Below are 12,135 nucleotides of genomic sequence, written 5' to 3'. Positions count from 1 at the left end.
ACGACTCAGTGACTTCCATTTTGGTTAGTTTCTTCTCTCCATCAGTGGCCCCTTCCATATTCAGTTACTTAAATGTCAGGCTGATAACCATGCTAATATCTGACCCATAATTCCTTGGCCCCTTCAATTATAATGCTACTTCCACTTAACTATGGCTGGCTGTTTCAGCAGGTTGCCATAAACTTCTAGGATCTCAAACCTCCTAAGAACAAGCTCCATCTCTTCCATCTCTTCCACTTGACCCTGTAAGTGCACTTAATTCTATCTTCTTCATTAACATTCTAGATTCCTCTATGTTCTACAATCAATCATCCCACTTAGACTCCTTACCTAGCGGGAACCATATGTCTCCACAGTTTGATTCTGGGGATGCAAAAAAAGCCAGAAATATTTCCCTCAGTCATCTCTTAAGACTTAACTACCTTGAAATCCTCATATTAGAGTTGTAGGGTTTATTGTGGGCAAAAGACTGATGAAGCATTTATTAATTTTTCCCATTCCAACATTGAGTACCTGCTTCTTTGGGCTTGCCATATCTCTCTTGGGTAAACTTATTAACCCATGGCAAAAATTTTTTTTTTCAATTTTATAACTGTCTCCTTAGGCCTAGAGAGGATAAACCGTAGATTGGTCTATGCTAACACAAGAGAGTTTCATAGCCAATAAGCCTCAAAGGGAAGAGAAATAAGGAATCCAAGTAAGGGCAACCAAAGGCAAATTTCTCTTTCAGGGCCAATGGCTTGTAGCTGACCTTACATCTAAGACCTTGGAATTCCAGATAAAAAGTGAAATGGAAACAAACTCTTATTCATTCAGTAGAAACTTGCTTTATCCAAAAGTTAAGTACAGAATACCTTCAAAGTATCTATCAGATAAGAAAATAAAACATTTTTCCTGAGCACAGAAGTCATGGGCATTTTTTGAGGTGACCATTTCCTTCTGTAGGAATGATGACATAAGAGTTGGGCTGGACAAGTATAATGGCAGAACTACAAAGAAGGTCCAAATTGACCCAGAACTTCAGTCTGTTCCTTAGGATGACTGTACTATTTCAGATCCTCAATTGGTCTCAATTCTTCACCTCTGATCATGTAGCCTCTCTCTCTCACGTAAGATTGGTAAATAATTATGTTAAGTACATATGTCACTTTTATTGCATTATTTAGTATTCACTTCCCAAACAAGGCCTTCCCAAACAAGCCTTACCCCTGAGTAACTCTGGGACAATTTGCCTCATTCCATCCCTGATGGGAACTTACGACTAAATTCTACAAGCACTGGCAAAATGCAAAAAAGGGTGGAATCAATGAGTGTTAAAATTGAAAGTACTCCTAGAGTTAACCCAATTTAAAACCTCCTGCCCCAATTTTGCAAATGAAGAACTAAAATAAATTGATGTTTTATGTTATGCAGTCTGGGAGTTGGAAAAAGTCATTTGAGGACCCAATATAGCAGGTTTTCTTAGGGAAGGGAAGATCTATTGGTTTTCTTTATACATGTGTTATTTTTCTTAATTGGAACTGAAGCCGAGAATGGAATCTACTAGGATGTGGAGAGAGAAAACAATGTTTTTTTCGCATTTTATCCTTCAAGCAACGTTTTGATCTATTAAATGCTCACCAGTTATATGGCCGGGGGGAATAACTAAAACCAGGGATTAAAGTGGACGAGACATTGACAGATCTCAAGTCTAGAATATTTTCCAATCAGGATCCAAGAGACCCCAACAAATAAAATCTCCTGATATCTTACTGAGGCAGAGTCTCACAGCTCAGGTCAATGGCTGGAGGTAGATTTAATAATTTTTTAAGAAACCAACTCTTATAGCATAGTCCCAGAGACACCAAAATTCATGGGATGGACACACAAGTCCTATCAAGAGACCCAAGGTCTCTGGGAGCTTGAGACTGGCAGAAGAAAAGTGAGACTGGCAGAAATCAAATCCATGCTCCTACCAAGTGGGAACAAGAAGTGAGCTTTTCAGTTTACTGGAAGAGTATGGGGAATATACACAGAGAGAGATGCTCATGTGTAGATATGTCACACCATATATCACCTTACTGGGTGTAGGAGACCTCAGGTCAAGTACCAGCTCTAGAATCCAACTATAGCTGAGCCCCTTTATCTGTGACAGAGCAAATGGAAATAAGTTTCAACAAGTAGAAGTGAAATACCAGATGTGAAATTTTTGGAAAATATAAAACATATATGTAGCATCTTAAAATTGTTAATATTTATATACAACATTTGGGTCCACGGAAACGCCTGGAAAATATTTGTGGACCATACTTCTCATGAGGCTCAAGAAACTTTTTTTTGACTTTAGACTTGCAAATTGGTGTGGAAGAAAGAGAGCAGACATGGAACTGGTGGGTTCTTTTTAAAGAACTTGAAGGCTGTGTGTGTGGAGGGTGGTACATAAACAAAAGAAAGGAACAAAGTGTAAAGAAGAGAGCTAACGTAAAAAAATTCTACCTTACATTTCCATTTAGAAATGGAAGGAATACTCCTGTAAAAAGTCAGCTGTACAAAGAGACCAAAAAACAATTGATAAAAAAAATTATAATCAGTAAAAACTGATCATCATAGTCAAAAACTAGAAACAACCAATGCGTTATAGCAAAGAGAATGAAAACTACACGCCAAACACATATGAGTCTCACAAACATAATACTGAGTAAACGAAGCCAGACAAAACAGTACATACAGTCCATTTATAAAAACCTCAAAAACAGACAAAACAAATCTATCCAGTCTGAACAGCAGTGATCCTTATAGGGGAGTAGTGACTGGAAGGAATTACAAGGGGGTGTCTGGGATGCTGATAATGTTCTGTTTCTTGATCTAGGTGCTGGTTACACACTGTGAGAATTCATCCAGCAGTACACTTATGATATATGCACTTTTCTCTACGTATTTTCTATTCCCATTAAAAATATTAAAGAGGTATTTCCCACCTGTGTTCCATAGGACTCTGTTGCCTAGAGAAATATTATTATGAGGGTCTTCCATAAAAGTTTAGCATTCCACAAGTTTGGGAAATGCTGGGAAAGATCCAGTTAAATATATTCCCACTTGACAGATGTCTCCATCAATGAGTTTGAACACACTGACCCTCCCTGCATGACCTTGGACCCACTCATGCTGTCCCCGTTCAAGCTTTTCTAAGGTTTCCTCCAGTCCCCAAATTTTAGTCACAGCAAAAATTTCATGAAAGGATGTAGCTCTACACTCACAGTTTATCCCCTGAATGGAACAAAACCACTTTAAATACACTCTCACTGTTACCAACCAGTCTGGATCAGCAGCACCACCTTTTCAGGGAAGAGTGCACATTTAAAATATGGCACTGCCTGCTCCTTTGGATGCGTGTCTCCCACTCTTGCACCCATGTAATCCCAGAGGAGTCAGCTGGCACATTTCATGAAATTTGCAAATATAATATAGTAAAGGAATACCGAAAAGTAGATTTTCAAATAGAGCTTTTCACAACTGTGATTTGAGAATGCTAAGTAATCTCAGCATTCTCATGGGTTTCCAGTTTACAAATCAGAGTTTCTCCCCAATATTTGAAACCTATCACAAGTTGACTCTTAAAATCGCATCATTTTTCTAGTCACTTATGTCAAAGCAAATCAGTGCTTCTTCATAACTAGCATTTTGCTTGTTCACAGTGGGGCAAACAGCTGTACTGTGTTCATTGATTCAGGTTCTTGGCTCTTTTCTCTTAAACACTTTTACACTCTTCTTACCATGCATGAGATTATGGAATTTGAAAGCTGTCTCTATGCACAAAAAAATAATAAGCAGTGTTCTGTGTTGTTATCTTTAGGACATTTTCCACAACCTTAATTATTTATTTAACTTGGTTTAATCAGGCAGCTGGTTTACCTGTGGCTATTCATTTCTGCCAAGCTCTACAGTAAAAGAGAAAGATAAAATCACCTAAATTCAGTTAATTACCTTTTTTCTGGAGGGAGAAGAGAGATGCATCTTCAAATGACAAATAAATAATTTGCCTGAAGCCCATCATTTCTCTTCCTGACATCTGAACATCAAGTCTTCTCATTCTTTTTGCTATGATCCTAATCAGATATACCACCCACTGCTCCTTAATTCTTAATGAGGGCAATAGAAACTAGACAGAATACTCCAAACCAATGTCTTAAGCCAAGACATTCACAATAACAGGGATCCTAATTATATTATACTGATTTCCAACAGGAGAATTAAATTATATATTTCAAAGAAAATCTAGAACAAGCTTATTAACATTGTGACGTCCAGTTTGGTGGGAAACCATTTGGATTGGAAAAGATGGCTTTAATGTCTGAAAGCATACTAAGAAGACCACAATGCAAATACCAAATTATATCCCGCTCCATGGATAAATAGTAAGCATGATTATATCTGAGACTGCAAAAGCCATTAGAAAAAGAGAGAGAGAGAGAAGAAGATAAAATAAAATTAAGAGAAAATTTTACAAATATAACTGTCACAGCCACGGTTAGACAATCCCGAAGCAAAGTTGAAAAGAGTGTAATGAAATGATTGCTGGACTTGGTTCAGGTCCAAGACATAGCAAGCAGTCTTATAAATAATATTTTAAATGTATTTGCTCCAGAGCAACGGGAAACATTACCCAAAGAACTACTAGCAAAACAAGTTCACTTAAGAGCCAAAATACTTAAAGTTTTAAGCAGAAAGAATTTCTAGTACTAGGAAAAGTAATAAATTTCATGATTAGCTAATTCGCATTTATACAACGAGTAATGATCACACCTACCTCATTTAAATCCTGCCAAGTTTCAAAAGCATCCTTTGGACAAACGGCAGTCCTCTGGTCTATTCTATAAAATACAAAGGAAAATTATTTCCATTTAAAAGAAACCTTTCCACAATGCACGTTTGAAGCTGGTGGCTGCAGATCTGGCCATACGCCTTTTAAAAATTCTCAGTGGTGTCCCGCTGTCCATAGAATAAAAATCCAAACTCCTTATAAAGGTCTGCAACACATTAGTGTTCGAACTCTGCCAGCTTCCTAGCCCCACCTGCTATCACTCTCACCATGGCCCCCTGTACTCCAGCCTCTCTGGCCTTCTCTGTTTCTTGAACACATAGTACTGGTTCCCTGTTCAAATCTTCACATTTGCTGTTCCAGACTGCTCTTGCCTCAGATCTTCATTCAGCTGACTCTTCTCAGCATGTGAGCATCAGCTCAGCTCCCATGCCACCTCCCAACAAGGCCTTCCTGATCTCCCCACCTAGAAGTAGCCTTCCTCTCACTCTCTCTCGCTATTCTAGATGTTCTTGGTGCTTATCACTATCTGAAATTATACTGCTTATTTCCATTTCCACATTAAAATGTAAGCTCTAAGAAATATGTCCATTTTCTACACTGCTGAATCTTCAATACTTAGTAAAAATTCAATATTTTATTCTTTCATTCAAAAACATTTTTGATCTGATCTGATACAGTTGTTACAGAAAGAAACCATTTGTTCACTGAAGACAGCTTTTGGAAATTTCATCCTATCTCTTAACTAACACAATAAATGTTACAGCAATTGCTGGGTAACATGGCGAAGCTGGGTTTTGCCACTAGATAGTTTCCAATAGAAAAAAAAAAAAAAAGACTTGAAACAATGCAAATCTACTCCAAATCAATTTTTTTTAGTTTAAAAAGAAAAAAACAAAACTCCACTACTGGCAGATGCTCAGCTCTAAATCATGATTTGTCAAATGTTATGCTCCATGGCATCTATTACATAACAGTCAAGTTTTTCTGCAGCAGTTTGCATGCTATTATATAATAAACCTATTAAATTATAGTTATTATCCTTATAAAAAGGTCTGCTATCTTAATGAATAAAAGATTTAGTCGGTGTTAGTCATTTATAAAAAGATTTATTTTGGGACATAATTATTTACAGTTATTATTCAGCCTCAATTTGAGTCCTGAAGAAAACATACCCATGTCCTCTGAATGGTCAACAAGATCAATGATTTCTAAAAGTCACGACGCACATTTAGAAGTGCCACAAGCCTAACTTCTTCAAAATATTCTTAAGAAGGCAAAATTTTTTCATTCCAGGGCATTGCTAACTATGCATACAATTTACTTCTGATGAAAAAAGTAAGGAGATGGTGAAACAAAATCGTGCAGGACACACTGATGTCTACCACATCTGCATGAACCAGCACGTCCCTCCAGGGTGTGAGAGAAGACTAAGGGTCCCAACCATGAGATCAGGAGGAGATCTCCCAAGTGAGATAAGAAAGTGAGGAAGAAGACCACTGGTATACCTAGTCCCATGCCCATCAATTCTCTGAGCCACAAACATAGTGATTTCAGGGCTTCAGAAAAGACAAAGTAGCTATTTGCCGCCAAGTGGGGGAAACCCTCTTGGGGATAGGATTAACCCATCCTATCCAATAACATCATGAATGGCTCAAAATTTCTTTGTACCCTACAGCGGTTCCAAATTGTGTTTCTGCAGAGTTATGGTAACACCAGAAAAATGGAAGAGTGGTGCTCTTTAATGGAAAGAATATTTACCAGCTTACAGTTTTAAACCACAAATTTCTCTAGGGCTTTGGTGCTAGCAGATGATAAAGCAAATACACAAGTAGCAAGCATTAATGGAAGAAAGCTGAAATAGACTTTGTTAAAAAATATACTCTACATCATTGAGATGCAGAGAATAGCCTACATGTAATACACTCACATGATCTTCCAGGAAAGCTACTCGTAATCTCCAGATAAACCTCCAGACCAAGTCTGAGAAGGTGGCTTAAGCATCAAAGGTGCTTTAATAACCATCTGAACATCTCCTAAATGCCTGGGACAGTGTTGGGGAGATAATAATAAATAAGCAGCATGTAGGCCTTTAGGAGGCCTACGATCTAGTGGAATCTTAAGCAGTAGATAAAACTAACACATAGCCTTGAGGCTATTTCAGCAAGTCAAGGATCGGGGCAGAGGAGCTGATATTGGAACGGTGCTGAGGAACTGGGGAGGTAGAGACAGACGAGAGAGAGAATTTTCAAGGATGAAAACAATTAAGAGGTCTTGAGTGTGGATTCAAAGTATGGAATGAAAGAGATGGGGTAATCAAAATTATTCCAAAGTTTCGAGGCTAACAAGAAAGATGACAGGTGGGTTTTCTAACGGAGATAGAAAAATATGTAATTTTGGTGGGGAGAGGGGGAAATGGGCACAAAGAGAGGCAATTCATGAGTTTAGATTTAGATATTCGATGCTTGAGGCGAGGCCAAAAGGGGAAAGTGAAAATGCCTGAGCAGGGCTCACCCTAGAACTGGGCACCCTACAGTGTGTTCAGCACAGTGAAGGTGGTGATGACGGTGATGTGCGGCGATCCCAGGATGTGCCATGTCCCAGGATCTGCATTGGTTTTTACCCCACTGTATGGCCAGAGCCTAACGCAATGCCTGGCACATGGCACACATCTTTCACGTGGATGGATAAACGAAGAAACAGAAGGAACCAACCCAAGAATGACTTCTTGATCTACTGTTTACTAGGTGTGTACCCATGGGCAAGATATTAACCTCTCTCAGTCTCAGTTTCCTCCTCTGTAAAGTGAGGATAACAGCAGCTACCTCATAGGAGAATTCACGATGTGAAGGACAGTATGTGAATAATGCTTAATATTACTGTTAGCTATATTAAAAATAACACATGGATTCTATAATGATATCTAGAAAATACCATCATAAAATTATATAATGTTGACACAATGGGATATTTTATTAATAATAATAATCAAAGCCTTGTGAATAAATAAACTGGAAGAGATAAAAGCTCAGACATCTTTACTCAGGGCCACTGAGCAGGTCTCCAAAACTGGTCAGTTAGGGGACAGAGGAAAGACAAGTCACAAAGAAAACACAGATGCATCACCAGCAGGTAAGAAGCTAACCAGAATAGCACTCTAAATACCAAAGACAAAGATGTTACAAGAAATAAGGGCATCAAAAAGAACCTAACAATTCACCAGCCTTTACTATGCCAGGCTGGGAATGCCAGGCAGTTTACTTACAATAGTTCATTTAATCTTCACAGTAACTATATGAGATTAGCATTATTGTATTATTTGACCTAACAGGATACAGGGCAGTTAAATAACTTTATCCATTCATTAAACAAATATTTATTAAGCACCAACTGTGTGCCAGGTGCTATTGCAGGTGTTGGGAATAAAGCAGTAAATAAAACAAAGTCCCTGCCCTCATGGAACTTACATTCTTGTGAAAGGAGAGAGAACCTAAAGAAATAAACCAGGGATCTGCAGTGCACCAGGTGCTAAATATTATGGAGAAAAAGAAAGCAAGACAAGGAGAACAGGACGACTGCCCAAGCCCACACTGCTAGAACACCTCCAAGTCATCTGGAGATACTGAGAATGAAAGGGAGAAATAAAAGACCACTGATTGATTGAAAAAGATAAAGGTCACGGCAGAAGAGAAAACAGGAACGGAAGCTTCTCATTAGAGAAGTTCAGCAAGGAAGAGAGAAGAACTGGACCAGCAGTTAGGTGTCTCCAATTCCCTTCTCCTTAAGATCTTTAAAGATACTGCTTGAACCATTTACCATCCTGCCCGAAAGTGGGCCTAAACACAAAAACTGGGTCACACTGGAACGCTCGCTCCAATTCTCTCACCTCGCTTCACCCGAAACAATAATAGGAGAGTGGCCTAGCTCATCTCTGTCAAATGTACACTTCTGGAGAGGGTAACGGTGAGGAGGCCAGTTAGAGCACTCTGCCAACTTCAGTATAACCCAGCCCTCTAGCCCAGGCCCAGGCAATGGGAAACGCTGCCTGGACTCCTCAGAGCCCACTTATGGCTCTCAGCACCAATGAGAGTGTCATGCCTCCAAACAATACACCACTGGCCCCTCACCCCACCCTCTCACCACCACCATCACCACCCTTCACCACCCGCCCCCGCGATCACCACCACTACCACCTCCCCTATCATCAGCCCTCCCAGCCCCTTACCACCACCACCACCACCCCTAGCCTCCTCACCAACGTGATATAATTCAAAATAAAAGCAGTTTCCAACAGAGAAACACAAAACTTAATTGTGTGCTGATATTAAAATGGCTGCTTCCTGCATCCTGTGACTGCAAAATTGTGGCTAGCCCATTAAAGCGCAACTTTGGTGTTCTAAATATTTTTGGTGTTCCCACATTGCTGGAACCCTGAAGCATGTGCTGAGCCAGCCTGTAGGGTCGTCCTGCAGTGGCCTTCCCTCGGGATGGATACTAGAATTTAAAACAGCAGAGTGAACAAAGCATCAGGAAATTTTCCTTGGTCTAAGGATAGGGTCAAACCACAGCTGTGATAATTTGTGAAAAAGCAGTATTTTAGTGTAGGATTTTTGATTTATACCAACATTTCAACTATCTATAATTCAATTAGCAGATGAAAATGTTTCCTATCTCAGTGAAAAGCTTCCCCATCTATCCAATTGTTCACGGAAGGTATCTGAAAGTTATCTGATGCTTTCTTCTACCTCAAGTCCGATAGCAGACTTATTACGAAGTCCTTCAATTTTTTACCCCAAATAACTTTTGCACCTGTCCTCTCTCCTCCACCTCCACCACTCCCACCTTAGGCCAAGCACCATCATCCGTCTTCTGGACTACCTCCCTGGTCTCCCTACTTCCCCTCTACCCTCCCCAAACCATTTTCCATATAACTACCTGGTCACTACCCTCCTGCACATGCACTTAAAAACCAAATTTCTTAAAGTATCCTATGACATCCTGCAGGATTTAGCATTTTTCCACCTCTTTAACCTCAATGTACACCCTGCTCCTTCTCTATTCTGCTACGTTGGCATTCTTGCTGTCCTTGGCTGCACCACGCTCCTTTCCACCTCAGGCTTCCATGTGCGCTCTTCCCGCACGCGTAATGCTCTTCCCTCTCCACTCTCTCTCCTGATTAATGCAGTCATCCCTTAGACACCAAGTAGCTCCCAATCAGGTCTCCCTTTTATGCATTCTGGCTGTATTCTGATCTTCTACATCTGCTCTGTAGCAGGTCTCAGTCCCTAATTGTGTGTTTGAATAATTATTTGATTTTCTCTTTCTCATGATGGTATGCTCTACGGGGCAGGGACCACATGAGTCTTGCTTAAAATTTTATCTCTAGGGTTAATCCTGGCATTTGACACACACTAGACACTCATATGTTTTTCAATAAAGTACTCATCCCAGGGTTAGGGACAGCTGCCAATTCTGGCACATTCCTGAGTGTGTACAATGATTATGACAAAGTCATGCTCTCTCCTCCACTGTAGCATGACAGCGGGACTAGCAGTGATGACTCTCATTCCCATCAGCAGATATTTCTTCCCTGAGGAAAGATTAGCTGGGGCTTTCTAACCCACATTAGAAAACCTGGGCAGAAAGAGGAAAAGGAGAGCATCCAACACACTTTTCAGAGTGCTTCATTTTCAGACAATCAGAACCTGAAAGTTGAACAGTTCCTACCACGGATTACTCTTACGAGTTCAAGATATTCCACCGCATTAAATTGAGCCTCTGTACTAGAAAGCAGCACAGGATACACTACTGTATACCCGGATGACTGTCGGCTGGCTGGATGACTGTTGTTTCCTGAAACTCTTTTGAAAACAAAAAGTATATCCCAAGAGGACAACTGTCTGAGCAAAACATTCTTTATGTACAAACAATAGCTCTATATGCAGACATAGACAAGATGCCAATGAATTCCAGTAATATTAGCAACAATAGCAACCCTCAATACCAGTAAATATAAAGTTCTTTTCTCTAGGCAGTCTAAGCTATATTGAAGACATTCTCTTATCGGTTTGGTTTTTTTTTTTAAGCAAATTTCTGTGCTAAAGGATTGAGGTCAAATATTGGGCAGCCAACATCAAAGGCAAAGAAACTGAGGCACAGAGTTTATGATGATTCCTGAAGAGACTACTGACAGAAAACAGAACTAGAAGTCCATAGATGTTCATGAACTGACTTTCTAACCCACGATGTACTTGCCCAGGTCAATGAACCCCCATAGAGGGGAGAAGGATGTCATGGCTAGAGGCAGAACACTGACCCCTAATAACATGCCCTCCCAGTAGCTGGGCTCCAAGCCACCCCCTCAGCCCCTTATCCTTCTCTGAATATTAGAATCAACCAGTATTATTAAGAACAGAGATTTCTGGACCCCACACTTACTGAATCAGAGTTTCCAGAGAAGTGGACTGGTAACATGTATTTAACAAGCACTCCAGGGGATTCCTAACTGAGAAACATTATCCTAAAGGTCCAGGCACAACAACCTGGGAAGAGGCCAGTGGCTAAAGGGCACAGGTGAGAGACTTCCGTGAGTATAGAAGTGATATGTGTGTTTCTGTCCTGGCCTCCCAGAGGACACATTCCAGAAGAGGAGAGGGCTATGTCCCTGGGGACACTATGAGAAAGTCCAAACACAAGGCAGCCCAGGCTCACTGGAATAGATACCGTTCCTCATCTTGGTGGGCTGTAACAGAGCCCAGAAACAGCCAGAACCACGGCAATGCCCAGAGAACGGGTGAGCAGTGAGTCAGGCTCACAAGGCGTGTCAGGACTGGAAGAGGGAAGAAGGCAGAATAGCCACAGGTACAGTTCAAAACACCTCCTGAACCAGAAACGAAGAGTTTGGGAAGGGATATTGAGGACAGAAGATCCAGTGGGAGCAGAGGTCCTAATAATACATTATTATTAATAATAATGACAGCAGCACCCGGTTTGCTGAGCAGGATACAAAGCACTTTGCTTGCATCATCTCATTTATTCCATCCACTTAGTAATTACTTATTAGACACCTGTTCCCTGTGCCGGGCAGCGCCCAGCCCAGGAGGCTCAGTGGCCGTAGTAGATGCTTCAGCTCTGTGGACAGTTCCGCTTACTCGAATTATCCCTTCTCAAGCACTTGCCAAGTCTCTTCACTTTTCTGCCTCAATATTTTGCGAGGCAGAGCTTGCTCCCTCAGCCTGGAAGTGTGAGAGAGCTACCTTCCCTGCGGGCAAGCCTCAGCCAGCGGAGAGAGAGTGTGTGGATAAACACCACAGCCCCCAACTTTCAGAGGGATACAC

At 40.7% G+C, this 12,135-nt stretch overlaps 1 protein-coding gene across 3 annotated transcripts in view; it reads right to left on the bottom strand.

The window, feature by feature from the left end:
- The window catches only part of FAM13C (family with sequence similarity 13 member C), a 113,274-nt gene that overhangs the window by 50,927 nt on the left and 50,212 nt on the right, over positions 1-12,135 (bottom strand). For all 3 annotated transcript variants that reach the window (XM_058543406.1, XM_058543404.1, XM_058543405.1), the window contains one exon: positions 4,787-4,850. In XM_058543406.1, coding sequence (XP_058399389.1) covers positions 4,787-4,850 — 64 coding nt within the window. The remainder of the gene's footprint in view (positions 1-4,786; positions 4,851-12,135) is intronic.

The sequence above is a fragment of the Diceros bicornis genome, chromosome 6 (genome assembly GCF_020826845.1).
Source record: "Diceros bicornis minor isolate mBicDic1 chromosome 6, mDicBic1.mat.cur, whole genome shotgun sequence".
Classification (NCBI taxonomy): domain Eukaryota; kingdom Metazoa; phylum Chordata; class Mammalia; order Perissodactyla; family Rhinocerotidae; genus Diceros; species Diceros bicornis.
Note: the sequence above shows the minus strand (reverse complement) of the source record. Positions and strands in the feature narration are given on the sequence as shown.